Consider the following 15,903-nt stretch of genomic DNA (forward strand, 5'->3'; position numbering starts at 1 on the left):
TGGATAAGTTTGCTGGCTCAATTCCTGATGTTTTGGGGGCAGTGCCAGCTGTACATGAGCCTCTGACCTGAGGATTTCCCCACTGACTGGGACAAGGTGGGGTTTTTGATTAGCCTTTTGATGGAGTCAGCTGCTTGCTGGGTGACTCCCCTGCTAACCCAGCCCAACCCATTGCTGGATGATGATGTTCGGTTTTGCCATCAGCTATGGTTCATGTTTGAGGATCCTGTCAACGCCCAAACAGCAAACTGGCATCTGAAAGAGTTGCGGCAGGTGTGAGGATCACTTGCAGATTACATTAGTGAATTCTGGGTGGTCAGTCAGGACCTTCAATGGAATGAGGCCACTCTAATGGACCAGTTCCAAGAAGGTCTCGCTTCAGATCTGATTCCATGCATAGATTGCCACTCACGCTTCAGGACCTCATGCACTTATACCTATGCATTGATACGCGGCTCCAGCAGCAATGGGCATGACGACTGATGGAGGCCTCACCCACACCCATCAAGACGGCACCGGCACTGCAACCAGAAGAGCCTATGCAGTTGGGGGCCAATCACGCCTGACCCGCATCTAGAAAGACCAATGGCGCCACAAAGGCTTTTGCTTGTCTTGCAGCAAGCAGGGTTATATAGTGGCCATGTGCCCCACAAAGATGACCAAACCGGCAGCAGGATTGGTGGCAGAAAACATGCTTGGCCCAGTCTAGAGGGCTGTGTAGGCCGGGCTTACTTGGATGTGGACCATCCCCAGTCTCCACAGCCAATCCTTTTGCAGGATCTTGTTCTCATGGTGATTGTGCCCTTGCCAGATCGGGAAGATGTGGAGGTTCAGGCCATGGGGTCCACAGCCAACTTTATGGATTCAGACTTTGTCATGCATTGGGCTATCCCACAGTAGCAGGTAACTCCACCAGTATTGGTGGAGACAACTGATGGTCGGCCACCTTGGTCGGGACCAGTGGTTGTGTTGAGACCCCTTCGCATGCGTATTGGGGCGCTGTTTGCCATTGGAGGAGTTGCCATTTTACTGTACATGGCTGTGGCACCACAGTTCCCATTGGTGCTTGGATTGGAGTGGTTGCAGGCCCATGATCCACAAGTCATTTGGTTATCCAGAATGGTGCGGTTCACCAGCTTGAAGTGTGCTGCTCACCATCTGCATACCTGCGTAGGGGTGTGGCGGAGGGGCCAGATTTGGACTTAACAGTAGAATTAGAGGATTACACTGCTGTGTTCGGGGTGGAGGCGGCGGATCAGTTGCCTCTGCATCGACCCTATGATTGCCTGATTGATGCCAAGCTGCTGGTTGGCCAGATTTACTCACTCTCAGAACCAGAATTGGCAGCTTTGCAGGAGTTAATTGATAAGAATTTCCGGAAAGGGTTCATCCAGCCTTCAATCTTCCCATTAGCTGTGCCAGTGCTGTTTGTTAAGAAAAAGTTGGGGGAGCTCAGACTATGCTGTGACTACTGCAAGCTTAATGCAATCACAGTACAGAATTGGTACCTGTTCCCGCTCAATCCTCAATCATTGAGTAGCTCCACCAGGCCAAGATCTTTACCAGGGAGCCTACAATCTTATCCGAGTTTGAGCCAGGGATAAATGGAAGACGGCCTTCTGGACACACTATGAAATTCATGTTCATGCATGTCATGCACAATGTCTTCCAAGATCTGTTGGACCAGTTCATGGTCATCTAGCTGAATGACATTCTCATCTATTTGTCCTCCTCACAGGAGTACTGGGACCGTGTCCGTAATGTCTTGCAGCGCCTGCAAGCAAGAAGCGGAAGAAGTGCCAGTTCGCACCATTGACTTCTTGAGCCACCTTATTTTGCCAGAGGAGGTGGAGATGGACTGGGAGAAAGTGGAGGCACTGCAGCAATGGCAGCCCCCATGGTGGGTGAAGGGGTTCATGAACTACTATTGGACCTTCATTCCCCATTTTGCCACCCTGATGGCCCTCTTGTCCACTTTACACAAGAAAGGGGTAAGGTTTCAGTGGGATGCAGAGGAGCAAGGGGCCTTCAAAGCCATCAAGGCCGCCTTTGCCTCCGAGCCCATTCTCAAACATCCTAATCCTTTGTGGCTGTTTGTTGTGTAGAAGGATGTGTCAGATGTAGCCTTCGGAGCTCTGCTCCTCCAGGCCTATGCTCCTCCAGGGGCCAGCTGTCGGCAATGGAATGGAATTATATGATCTGGGACAAGAAGCTGTTGGCCGTCAAGGTTGCCTTCGAGACATGGCAACACCACTGGGAGGCAGCCTGCCATCAAGTTGAGCATCTAAGATGGCTAGGACGCTGAATCAGCAACAGGTGTGGTAGTCGTTATTCTTTGCTTGGTCTGACTTCAGTGTAATGTATGTCCATAGCGGGCGGAACCAGTGAGTGGCTGCACTCTCCCATGAGCCTGAGTTCACCCTGAAGGAAGACAAGATACTGCCCAAGGTGGCGATCCCTCTGGAATGGTTCACAGCTACTGAGAAGCCTGTGGACCTATGGGCACAGGTGGGGAGGTGCAATGGCAGAATATGTTTATGGAGGCTCATCATCGCGAGTTGCCTGGCGATGGGAGGACTGTGACCCTGTGGACATATAAGGAGGACCTGTTATGCTTCCGCGACCACACCTACATTCCTGGTGGACCCCTCAGTGGCATTGTTCTGCATCAATGCCATGAAAGCCCAGCAGCAGGCCACTTTGGGGTGTTTAGGACATTGTATTTAGTATCATGCACGTTCTGGTGTCCACAACTCTGGCATGATGTGTCAGGATATGTGGTGTTATGTGTGCAATGCTGGCAGCCCAAATACACCACTGGTGCACCCCCTGGACTGTTGTAGCCTCTGCCCACACCGAAAAGGCCATGGGGGATGGTCTCGTTGAATTTTATCAGACTTGCCCACATCGAAGAGTGCCATCAGATACTGGTGGTTGTGGACATGCTAATCAAGATGGCCCATTTCATCCATGTGTGGGTCTCCCCACCGCATGGGTGATGGCCTATCTGTTCACCAAGCATGTATTCTGGCTGCATGGGCTCTCTGAGATAGTAGGGTCTGACCGAGGCGTGCTGTTCACGGCACGCTTCTGGCAGATGCTACTAGCGGAATTGCAGGTCCAGGTGTGTCGTCATCCACCCATCACCCCGAAACCAATGGAGGCACAGAGAGGCGAACACCATCTTGGAGCAGTACCTCCTGTGCTTCAGCAATCAACAGCAAGATAATTGGGCAGAGGTGTTGGCGTTGGCGGAATTTACCTACAATAACTATCAGCACACATCCACCCTAGTGTCCCCAGTCTTTGCAAGCTATGGATTTCACCTCCAGCTCTTTCCGTTGGCCCCATCAGATTACCTGGTACCGGCAGTAGACAAGTTCCTCCAGGAGCTGTGTGCAGTACTCCAGGTCATGAGAAAACCAGTTTGAGAGAGAAGAGGACTACAAGAGGTTTGCAGACTGGCACCATCGAGAAGGTCCATAGCTAGTTGTGGGCAATTGGGTTTGGCTCTCCACGTGGCACCTGCCGACAGCTCACTCTTCTAAGAAACTTGACCACCACTACAAGTCTAAGTGGTGATCAACCCAGTGGCTGTTTGTCTGACTCTGCCACATACCATGCAGATCCACCTGGTATTCCATGAGTCATTGCTGGTACCTGTGGTGGCTGATAGTCCACATTGTCCAGCTCCTCCATCAAGCAGGACAAGGAGCGGCAGAGTATGAGATGGATAGCATGAGGTTGAGAGGCCGGTTTCAATACCATGTGGCAGGGAAGGGTTGTGGCCCACAGGACTTCACTTGGGTGGACACCTCTGATGTCCAGGCCCCTATGACCCTGGTCCGAGATTTTCATATCCGGTTCCCACAATGCCCTTGTCTGCTTGGTCCTGGAAGGGGGGGGAGTGTTTCATGGCCCCATCAGAGCCTGGGTCTGAGGAGGACGAGATGGAACTAGGGCCAACAGAGGAACAACTGGAGGAGCAGGAAAAGGCAGTCCCAGGTCCCTCAGGCCTGGGAAAGGTTGCCAGCAAAGGAGAGGGCATAGGACGACCAAGCAAGGGGGAAGGAGAGAGCAAGCAGCGGAGCAGAGGAGCAACAAACTCCAGTGACAAACAATTACCACCTGATCCCCAAGCAAAGAGAATGGAGAGGAGAGGAGGCGGGATCAGTGTAGGGCAACCTGACGACTCAGGAGAAGGGCACCCTGCCCCTCTTCATAAGGCACACCTGGGGAATGAGATTTATAGAGACGCTGTTTGGAGGGGCACTTGCTGGGAACAAGCATTGCCTTTTTCCAGTCTCATGGGCTACTACCAGCATCTGGATACATTACTGTGCCTTGCCCTGCTTGCCTTGTGCTGCTTGCCTGGCCTGGCTATGTGCGAGTTCACAGTGACACAGTTCTGCTCCAAGTTGTGCTGCCGTCCCAGTGAACTCTTCCTGTGACGAGGACTTCTTGGAACCAAATTCTCTGAACTGTGGCTGCTCTCAGAACTGTGCTGCTCCTCTGGACTAATAGCAGCTAGGAAATATTGGAGGTGCATGTTTAGAACTTTTCTCCTGTACTTGAACCGTTGCAGTGAACTGTGGAAGTTTTGGGGGAAAGTTGGAACAATAAAGGGAAGTTAACCCTTCATTCCGGCTGTGTTGCTTTCGTGTCCTGCCCTGGGTCATCACACATCTGTACTATCCTGTCCTACTGTATAAATAAATATATAGGTAATCCTCACTTAACAATTCACCTCTGCTGGTAATTAGGACCGGTAACTCTGTTGCTAAGTAATGTGGTCAAAAAGCATGATGTCATGTAAATGCTATTTCTGACCTGCCAGCTTTCTGATTAAATTCTGTCATCCAGGTCATGAATGTCCCAAAGATGCTTTTTTCAAGAAGCAACTGGATATTCTGGTTTTTCTTTGTCTTTTTGTCCATCTGCAAATGCCATTCTTTTAAAGACAGCAGCGTCCACATTTTGGACAGGAGAGGACCACTGGTTTGAAAGAGGGATCAGAGAGGCCATGTATATCAAAATTGAACAGCCCTCTCTCAACAGTGAGGGAGGGATACGACATCATCTACCTCCAGTCTACAACACAATCCTTTCAACAGTTCCAAGAATGCTCCACACCCATTTGCACTACTCAGGTGACCCTGACGACACAGATAAATCTCCAAGTAGTCTTAAAGACTTGCTGAAAGAATGCAAATGACTAGCTGTCTAAATCCTTCCATTCCCCACCATCCAGCCACAACTTAAGAAGCTTCTTGGAGGAGAAGCAAAACATCTTCCAAGAAAAACCAGAAAGTCCAGGTGCCTCTTGAAAAAGTACCCTTGGGACTTTCTGATTAACTTTGCTTGTCAGAGGCTGGCAGTGAAGGTCACGAATGACAATCATGTGACCATGGAATGTTGCCACTATCGTAATTGCGAGTGAGTTGCCAAAAGCTTTAATGGCAATCATTTTGACTGTAGGGATGCTGCAATGGCCATAACAACAAGGAACAGTAGTTAAAAATCTGCTGAGCGACTTTGGGCCAGTCATTGTCTCTCAGCCCAATTCACTTCACAGGGTTGTTGTTGTGGAGAAAGTGAGAGGAGAAAGGAGTATTAGGAATGTTTGCTACCTTGAGTTACTTATAAAGAAATAAAGATGGAATAAAAATTAAATAAATACATACATAAATAAATCTCCTAGTTCAGTGCTATCGTAACTTTAAACGGTTCCTGAACAAATGTCATTAATTGAGGATTATGTATGTAAATGTGTTCCACTGTCTATGTATGTAATTCAGGAAAAAGAATATTTCAGGAGAAAAAGAATGCTTATTTAAGCTCTGTTTAGTTTAGAGAATTACTATCTGATATCATCATTATTATCATCAACCTCCCTATTCATTAAAGTCTTCTGGAGTGGGTCATCTAAGCTATAAGTGAACCAAATGTACATTTCTTCATGACTTGACTCTGAGTCTTCTCTGCAGTTGTGCTCTTAATCTGCTCCTAATCAAATTTAGGGATTCGACTTTCTTGTTGGCATTTCAGAAATGTAAAAATGTTTTGTTGTGTATTGAAACATTGAATAATGAAATAATGAATGATTGTATCTTAATACAAATAAATTTAAAGAAGTTTGTACATGTTGATGACTCTAATGTATACTATAATTAGTCTTTTTTATGTTTTAACTGGAGTTACTATGAGACCCCAATCTTGAAGATATAAAATTTTGATGACAAACAAACAAAAATACAAATTTTTCACTGTAACAGAATAGATGGTGTAATAAAGGATTATTTATCTACATATATTTGAATGGTAACTTTTTCAATATTTTCAATATTCACAATATTCTACCATTTCAGAAGACACAGTTGTAGTTGAAAAAACAACTTTCTTTTTATAGGGCAGTAGTAGTAGAGGAAAAAGTGAGCATAAGTAAGAAGCCTCCAGTATCGGTTGGAGTTATTTGATTTCCTCATCTGTATTTGCTTTTTAAAATCAGAAATAGGCCATACTACAATTGTGTCTATGTATCAATGTCAGGTATGCTTCCTTCAAAGTCCAAGAAAGAATGACCTCAACTCCATTGTTTTATAGAGAAAGGTACTTTTACTGGAAAATGAAGTGATCGCAACCAAGGAAAAGCAGAATCTGAGGCAAAAGCGCGAAAATTACAGATAGAAAGCATTCCCTCCCACTGTCCATCATAAATCATCCAATCCAAAGGTCTCCCAGAGGTCAGGTGGGAGCACACGTCTGGCAGTGTCATCAATCAGGAATGCCCTGACCGTTGATCCGATAGCAGCTTTAAAGATGCAACACAGTAGCTTAAGTCTCACTTTCGTTTCTCTCCAGCACGCTTCCCCCCCCCATGCTAGCTCTCCCCTCCCCCCGTTACCATGGAAGCCAAAGCAGTAAAGGCAGAGGCTGACATTCGGCCCCCCCTTCAGAAGAGAACTTATTCCTAAAAGAAAAAGGGGGGGAAAGGAGAGAACAACACAACACATAAATTAAAGTTTATCAGGATATTTGGTGTGAAACAACTGTACTTTCTTTGGTGCCCGAACATCATGTTTATTTACCCATTCAACTTTAGATAATGGAAAATGTTTCCAAGCCTCCAAATATTGCACTCTACCATGATGCTTTTAGGAATCTAAAATTTCCTTAACTTCAAAATATTGTTCACCCTCAATTAGAATGGGGACCGGGGGGGGGATTCTTGGTCCGGACATAAAAGGGACGAATGTTCCGGTTTCAATAAGCTGACATGAAACACGGGATGAATTCGTCGCAATTTTTTTGGTAATTCCAATTCAACCGTGACTAGATTAATTACTCGGGTGATTGGAAAAGGTCCCACATATTTAGGGCCAAGCTTTTTTGACTTTTGGGAGGTTTTTAAATATTTGGTGGAGAGATAAACCATGTCCCCTACTTTATAAGGATGTGCCAGGCATCTCTTTTTGTCAGCTTGGGTTATGGGCTCGATGTGCTTCATCAAGAGTTTTTCGAGTTACTGCCCAAGTTCCTCGTACCTGTTTGATCCAATCAATCAAAGAGGGATTTTGTGGGTTGTCTTGAGGTAGCTCTGGGATTGGCACAAACTCTTGGCCTGAAGCCACCTTGAACGGAGTGAAACCTGTGCTGCTATGTATGGAGTTATTATACGCAACCTCTGCAAATGGCAAGAGGTCCACCCAGTTATCTTGTTGATAATTTATGTAACATCTCAGATACTGTTCTAACACGGAATTGTTCTCTCACAAGCCCCATTTGTCTGGGGATGGTGGGCGGAGCTTAACCCCTGGGCAGAGCCTATCAACATCAGGAACTTTTTCCAAAACTTGGAGGTAAATTGCAGACCCCTGTCTGAAATTATACGTTTCGGGGCACCATGTAGCCTATACACATGTTGTATAAACATTTTTGCAAGTGTTTTTGCTGAAGGGATCTTTGAACATGGGATGAAATGCACTTGTTTGGAAAACAAATCAGTGACAGCCCATATGATTGTGTTCCCCCCACTATCCGGCAGGTCTACAATAAAATCCATGGATATCTCTTTCCAAGGGGCATTAAGTCTGGCCACACTCTGAAGTAGACCAGATGGCTTTCCTGGAGGTCTATTAGCTGAGCACACACTGGACAGCTGGCTACATATGCCTCTATGTCCTTTTTGAATGCGGGCCACTAGAACTGTCTTTTAACCAGGTGTAGGGTTTTGACAAACCCAAAATGTCCCACCACCTTAGAGTCATGAGCATGCTGTAAAACTGTAAAGTTGCTCTCAGACTAGTGGGAACATACAACTTTGCTCCCACCGAGGCTAGTCCATCACGAAGTGTACATTCATTCGAGTGGGATTTAAACCACTTGTCAGTTTTTAGAGTGTCTTGTAGCTTCTGAAGCAAATCGCTCTGTAGGGCTGGATCGCCTCTCGCCTGCGCTCTTGTAGTTACTGGTGCCGCCAGCTGGGTTGCAGGGATGATTGACTGAACCTCTTCCTCTCTGGCACTGTTATACTGAGGCAGTCTATAAAATGCATCTGCCATGAAGTTCTTCCCATCAGGAAGGCAGTGTAGGGTGAAGTTAAAGCGTTTGAAGTGTTGAGCCCCAGCGAACTTGCTTGGGTGACAGCTTACGTGGTGTTTTCAACGCCTCCAGTTTTTATGGTCAGTCCACATTTCAAAAGGGTGCTTAGCTCCTTCAAGAAATTGTCTCCATGTTAATAGTGCCCAGAGTACTGCAAAGGCCTCTTTCTCCCATATAGCCCATCTCCTCTCAGTCTCATTCAATTTACGGGAGGTATAGGCACAAGGTTGTAATTTCCTTCCTGCATTCATTTGCAGAAGTACAGCTCCTACTGCTACATCACTAGCGTCAGCCTGTACAACAAAAGGCTCTTCCATATCAGGATGTTTCAGGACTGGTTCAGCAGCAAACAACCGTTTCAGCTTCTCGAATGCTGCCTGACAGTCCATAGTCCATTCAAGGGGCTGGGAGGGCTTCGGTTTTAATTCACCTTTGGTTTTCAGAAGATTTGTTATCGGCAGTGCGATTTTGGCAAACGAGGGGATGAACTGTCTGTAAAAGTTAGCAAATCTCAGGAAGCTCTGTAGTTGTTTCCGGGTATGTGGTGCGGCCCACTCTAACACTGCCCAGACTTTTCCAGGATCCATCTCAATCCCCTCATGGGATATGCAGTATCCAAGATAGTCAATTTTGCTTTGGTGGAATTTGTACTTGGAGAGCTTGGTATACAGTTCAGCAGCCCTGAGCTTTTTCAGGACAGTCCGCACCAATTTCACATGGTCACAGTGCTGTGGAGTCAGAGTCGGAGTTGAGGAGTCGGAGTCGGAGGAAATTTTGGATACCTGGAGTCGGAGTCGGAAGTACAAAAAACTGAGGAGTCGGAGTCGGAACATTTATCTCCCGACTCCACAGCCCTGGCTATGGAGTCGGAGTCGAGGAGTCGGAGGAAATTTTGGGTACCTGGAGTCGGAAGCACAAAAAACTGAGGAGTCGGAGTCGGAACATTTATCTCCCGACTCCACAGCCCTGCATGGTCGTCCATGTTCTTGGAGTAGATAAGAATGTCATCCAAATAGACCAGCACCCCCTTATACAGGTGTTCATGCAGCACTCCGTTGATTAATTGCATGAACACAGCAGGAGCTCTTTGTAATCCAAAAGGGAGCACCCGAAACTGGAAACATCCCAGTGGACAGTTAAATGCCATTTTCCATTCATCTCCTTCCTTGATTCATACTCTGTAGTATGGCTCTCGTAAATCAAGGTTGGTGAAAAGTTTCCCCTTTCCTAGATGGGCTAGCATGTCTTTCATGAGTGGCAGGGGATAGACATTTTCTATGCAAATGGCATTTAAATTCCTATAATAAACTACCAAACGAAAGAAACCGTCTTTCTTTTCCCGGAACAATACTGGTGCTGCCACTCTTGGCCTGGCTGGTTGAATAAATCCCCGTTCTAGGTTCTTGTCAATAAAGTTCCGTAGTTCCCCCAGCTCCTGGGTCATGGGGTAGATTTTTGGTTTAGGGAGTTTTACTCCAGGGAGTATTTCAATGGTACAGTCCGTTGGTCTGTGGGGAGGTAGCACATCCAAGGCCTTTTCGCTGAAGACCTCCCAAAGGTCCCAATATTCCTTAGAAATCTTCTCCTCCCTCTCAATGTGGTCTACTGCCATTTCTGCTCCCTCATATGAGGGGTCGCTCCATGCCAGGGGCCACAATAAAACTGAGAGTCTCTAAATGATCCCCTAATTGCATCTCAATGGGTTCGGTCACAAAACTGGCTGGGCCCCTCCTGCCATCGATCCACCTAACTGACAGAAGGCCATGGGCCTCTTTAACGTTTTTAGCCGCAGGCCCATTTTCTCCACCACTTTTGGGCTGATTATGCATCTAGTGCACCCAGAGTCTAGGAGGGCTGGCATCTGCCCGTTTGCCCCAGTGGCTGGCACCCTTATTTCTATGGGGAATGAGCATGAGGCTCCCTTTGTGACTCACTAGGTCGTGGTCATCAGAGTCGGTGTCCGTCGCTGTCATCTGCGATGGTCGGAGTTCCCAACTCACCCTGGTTTCGGGGAGTGAATTCAATGACTTCTCCTTTCAGGGCGGCCTCGCGGGGTTTTGCAGGCACTTTGTCGGTCCTCTTGGCTCCCGAGCCAGTGGCTTTCGGCACTGGCTTGGAGAAACACTCCGCGGCCCGGTGCCCTTCCTTTCCACATTTGAAGCACGTGAAGGACTTCAGCTTGGGTTTGAACTCTGCCTTCCCCCCGGCTGTCTTTGGCACCCCTTTGCGGTAGTGGGAGGATGATGGATTCCCTGCACAGGCCCCACAGAGTCGGCTTTGGGCCAGATCGATCTCCACGTCTTCAGCTACTATGTACCAGCTCTGCAGATCTTCGGGGACCCTCCGTGCTCTACAGTCTTTATAGATGTCTTCGTTTAACCCATCTTTATAATTCTTCAGTAGGGCCACCTTTGACCACCCCTTCATGAAAGGTGCCAGCTCACGAAACTCCTGGTTGTTACCTGCCACCGATCTCTGGCCCTGCTGAATACCCTTCATTCGGAGTCTCACCTTCCGTTCGGCTAGGTGGTCCTCAAACCGTCTTCTAAGAGCCCCCATGAATAGGTTGTAATTTCTAAGCAAGGGGGAGTTGTTATTGTGGAGGACCACCATCCATCCAGCTGCCACTCCCTCTAGGGCATTTGTGATGCATCTCACTCGCGCCACATCTGACAAGTAGTCCTCCCCCCCAGTCCTGCATGTGGTTCCATACATGGATGAGGAAAAACCCCAGGGTTTTCGGATTTCCTCCATACTTGACGGTTGGGGGGGAATTTTTGGTTTTTTGCATCTCCGGGGTGGAGCCTGCAATGCTGGGGGCCCCTGGACTGCTGCATCCCTCGCTTGGGTACCAGAGGCTTGAGAGGTTCCTTCCCCAGCTTCTTCTTCCTCTCCCCCACAAGCAGCCTCCTTTGGATACACCCTGGGATCTCCTCCCTCCCCCACAGGGGATACATACGGTTCACGGCTTTTTCGGCTTTCTTCGGCATTGCGGAGGAGTTGCATAGCTTGAGCAATCATGAGGCTCTCCTTTTGCTCTTGCATCCACGCAGCCTCTCCCTTACATGGTCTGGAGCTGGTTACTCCCTGCAGGGGTCCTCTCCAGGTCCGGCAACCTTCCTACTCCCCTCGACCATCTGGCTTCCTCTGGCTCCTCTCTCAACTGAATTTTTTCCATCCACTCTGCAGCTTCTTTTTCCGCTTGAAGTGAAGTTATCGTAGAGCCAGAAGCACCCATCTGATCTCCATCACTCTCTTGATCAGACATTCTTTGGGTTCAGCCCCCACGGTAGTTATCCGGGATGGCTGGAGAAATGAGATTCTGCTTAATGTCAGATATGCTTCCTTCAAAGTCCAAGAAAGAATGACCTCAACTCCATTGTTTTATAGAGAAAGGTACTTTTACTGGAAAATGAAGTGATCGCAACCAAGGAAAAGCTGAATCTGAGGCAAAAGCGCGAAAATTACAGCTAGAAAGCATTCCCTCCCACTGTCCATCATAAATCATCCAATCCAAAGGTCTACCAGAGGTCAGGTGGGAGCACACGTCTGGCAGTGTCATCAATCAGGAATGCCACGACCATTGACCTGATAGCAGCTTTGTGAGAAATAAGGATTATTCCTGTAAAAAGTATAGCCTAAGCTACGCCATTTTAAAATCATGTTAAGGCTTTATTCTACTTTGTATAACCTGATTATATAATTTAGCTGACATTTAAGAACATGAGAAAGGAACTGTGTAATTCCTCTGTTCTTGAGAATATGTTTATCTTGCAGGAAATATGCTTTTGGGTCAGCTTGCCCTCATTAATTAGGGGAAATACACATATGCTGATATTACACGTATAAGCAATATTTTTAAGTGGGGTATTTTTATACTGGAAATGTGGGGACCTTCCACAGGGGCAAAACATGTGTTCAACTTATTATATAAGATCTGAAATTGTACTCAAAGGACATGCTTGTATCCTGTACGATGTAACCTGAAAATTGTATATAAGATGGTAAGAAAGAACCTATAATCTGCCTTCTCTCTCTCTGAGAAGGACCTTTGCAAAGAATAAAATTAATCTTGTCTTGTCTTTCAACTCTCTGTTGTTATTTTCAAGGTAACAGGTATTTCCTGTGTATCACAAGCTTCAAAGATGCAGCACAGTAGCTTAAGTCTCACTTTCATTTATCTCCAGCACACTTCCCCCCCATGCTAGCTCCCCCTCCCCCGTTACCATGGCAGCCAAAGCAGTAAAGGCGGAGGCTGACAATCAGCAATATCAAAAAGACCAGTAATTTCCCAACATTAATCTAACAACCTGAGTGGTTTTCTCTCTTTAGCACTGAGGATATTTCCAATTTTTCTTTTACAAAGTTAAGATACTTATGTGAGCTCCAATCCTGGAGACCGCAAGACTGCTTTTATCCATATATTTCTTCCATTGAGTAAAAAAGAGGCAAAGAATACTTAGGATACTGTTATCAGCATGATATTCTTGTTTTGATAAAAAGTAATATTTTAATGATTAAATAAAACAAAAATCAAACAATCTCTTGTACGCATTTCAATTTCTCACTGAATTAAAAAAAAAATTACTCTAGTGATTCACAAACAACTGAAAGATCCAATACTGTAATAAACTACATTTTAATTTGGATTTATCTGCAAACTCCTTTGTTTCCTAAGCCTAGAAATGTAAATGATGTAATTTATACATTTGAATAAATAAATAGACATAACTTATTATATAATTGTGCAAATGACATAATTCATGCAACAACAAAAAATCAGTTAATGACAATTTTGCTTATATGAACACTACTTCCCACAAATGGTCCATTAAGTTAAGCTTTACTATGTTTAATATTATAATATGTAACATACAAATACTCCGGAAATTGGTAGTTCCATGCAATTTACCTTTTTTTGCCTTTAGAGCAATCAGTTGCAAGGAATGAAGAAGAGGAGGTTTTCATCAAAAGGGAAAGGTTCTTTAATATACACTGGGGTGTATAAACTCTATTACTTTTTCTTTGGATTTGCTGGCACATAGGACATTTCTTTGGTTTCTCTTGGTTCCTATAACAATAAATCAGTAAGGCATTAAACAGCAATAACTAAACTAGAATCTCAACAGCTGCAGTTGCATCCAGAGATAATAAGAAAGGATGCTGAGAATAGAACATCAGCAGCTTGCTTTCTATTCTCGAGACAGAGGATTTACAAGGAAGATAGGTAGTTGTACCTAAGCACGCAGTCCATGCATACATAGTTGTCCAACAGTCCCTCAGGTACAGAAATATTCAATGGGGAGAGGTGAAAAGGGACCGGATTTTCTCCATCCTGGACATAAACTAAGCCTCTGTGATGCAACAGAGGAACCCAGCTGGATGCTGGACAGTAAAGCACCATTCCATGGACCACATACCAACCGCGGACCATATCTAAAAGATAAAGAAGGCTGGCTCAAAATCTAGTATTATCAGTATTCCTTAATTCTGTTCTGTAGAGTCTAATCATTTTGAACACAGTCTCAAATTATTTCAGTCAAATTTTTATTTCTAAGCTTTCATTTCTGCCCTGACTCCTCCCCCAAGATCTGATCACCTGTTTTGTCTTCAAAAGTCTCTGTTTTTATATCCTTGGCCATATTTGGAGGAGAGGTCTGCACAAGAGTCTGGAAAATCAAGTAGGTATCAGAATTAGCAATATTATAGAATAGCCTTTCTAAATCAACTGTTCTGCCAAGGATGGGTAGCTGCATTTGAAATGATCACAGACAGAACACCAAGGCAAAAGGCTCTTTTATTGCTCATAACCATCTTCTACTATTCAGAGATAAAATAACTAAATTAAACTTTTATAGTCAGAAACAATCATGGCAAATATGTATTCATGGAAAGCCTTATTTTGAATATCTCAAAAATAGTACATAAAGTGCCTTATGCTAAGGCAGATTACCAATCCATGTAAGAAAATGTCACCAATTTTAAGTGGCACTGTTTTCACAAATTTATAGCTATAAGTCTGAGTATTATTAAAATACTGATTTTTCCTCATCTAGTTGCCAGATATTGTCTTTCTAAGCAAAGTTTTTGTTTCTACCAACTTCCTTTCTAATTATATTCTCTTTCTAATAATATTCTGTCCTACTAGTGCTGGCAGAAAGGGCCTACTTCAGATCCTGTCAGTCAAAGAACTCCAACTATCGGGACCCAAAAGAAGAGCCTTAGGTGCTGGAGTGCCTGCCCCTAAGGTAAGGTCTGCTCATATCCTCCTATTCTTCCACAAGAGCCTGAAGACATGGCTTTGCTGGTTATCTTGAGGACCAGATAGAGGAGTTCCACACTTGAGGTGGTTGCTAAACTGATAGCAGACTTCATCTCCCCTCCCACTTGCTCTCTGCTCTCTAGCCATCCATCTTTTTGGTTATCATATTGATGTATTATTCTCACTGTGTTCTTTTGTAATTGCTTATTTTATTTTTCTATTATTTTACTTCTGTTTACACTTTTATTTTTCTTCCTTTTTATTATTGTAAGCCGCCTAGAGTGCCCCACAGCAAGACAAGCGGCAAATAAATTTAAGAAATAAATAAATAAAATTCCCCTCCTGAAATTCCATCAACCTATATTTCGAACTACTAACCCCAAGATTGTTAGATTTCTCTTCTGGCTTGTTTGTTTCTTCTTTATTGCAAGCAATTTTCAATGAAGATTCTTCATGATAAGCTTCTAGCCTTTCAACATTCTGAGAAGAAAAATTTACAATTGCAGCAATAGGAGGATGTAAGAATTAATCTCAGGAGTTAAGTCCTCTCAGGGGTTGATTACATTTATCTGGTAGTTCAGTAGCTTCAATGATCCTAAGAGTGATGCCAGACACCTTTGCTGGGAGGGTCAGAAGGAGAGGAAAGAACCTATTGGCAATTTGCAATGTCAAATAAATTTGCAATGGTTCAAATAAAGCCACAATGCTTTATAAACCACAATGGCTAGATTTATACATTGAGCACAAGGAGGTATACAAGTGCAATCAATAAAGCAATAATCATTATCCAACATATCTAAATGACATTTAGTTGGAGAAAACGGATATAAAAAACATAATGCAAAATAAAATGATGGTTGTAATTTATCAGTGTATAAGAATTTATGAATTGGAATCGCTATGGCAACAAGTCAGCCAATAGGAGCTGTTTTGTGACTGAGACACAGGATTTCTTGTCTGAGCCATGTGAGACGGCTTGGAGCCTGGGCGTGGCTTAGCTTAACTGTTCTGTGCTGTGACAGTTCATTTGTCTTTGCTTG

General features: G+C 44.9%; 1 protein-coding gene across 2 annotated transcripts in view; it reads right to left on the minus strand.

The window, feature by feature from the left end:
- The window catches only part of DPPA2 (developmental pluripotency associated 2), a 105,749-nt gene that overhangs the window by 83,664 nt on the left and 6,182 nt on the right, over window positions 1–15,903 (minus strand). For both annotated transcript variants that reach the window (XM_060685943.2, XM_060685944.2), the window contains exons 2-5: window positions 15,242–15,343; window positions 14,201–14,270; window positions 13,839–14,037; window positions 13,514–13,672 (exon numbers count right to left, since the gene is read on the minus strand). In XM_060685943.2, the coding sequence (XP_060541926.1) occupies window positions 13,514–13,672; window positions 13,839–14,037; window positions 14,201–14,270; window positions 15,242–15,343 (530 nt within the window). The remainder of the gene's footprint in view (window positions 1–13,513; window positions 13,673–13,838; window positions 14,038–14,200; window positions 14,271–15,241; window positions 15,344–15,903) is intronic.

Source organism: Pantherophis guttatus, chromosome 4 (assembly GCF_059756535.1).
Source record: "Pantherophis guttatus breed Tessera chromosome 4, ASM5975653v1, whole genome shotgun sequence".
NCBI lineage: Eukaryota > Metazoa > Chordata > Lepidosauria > Squamata > Colubridae > Pantherophis > Pantherophis guttatus.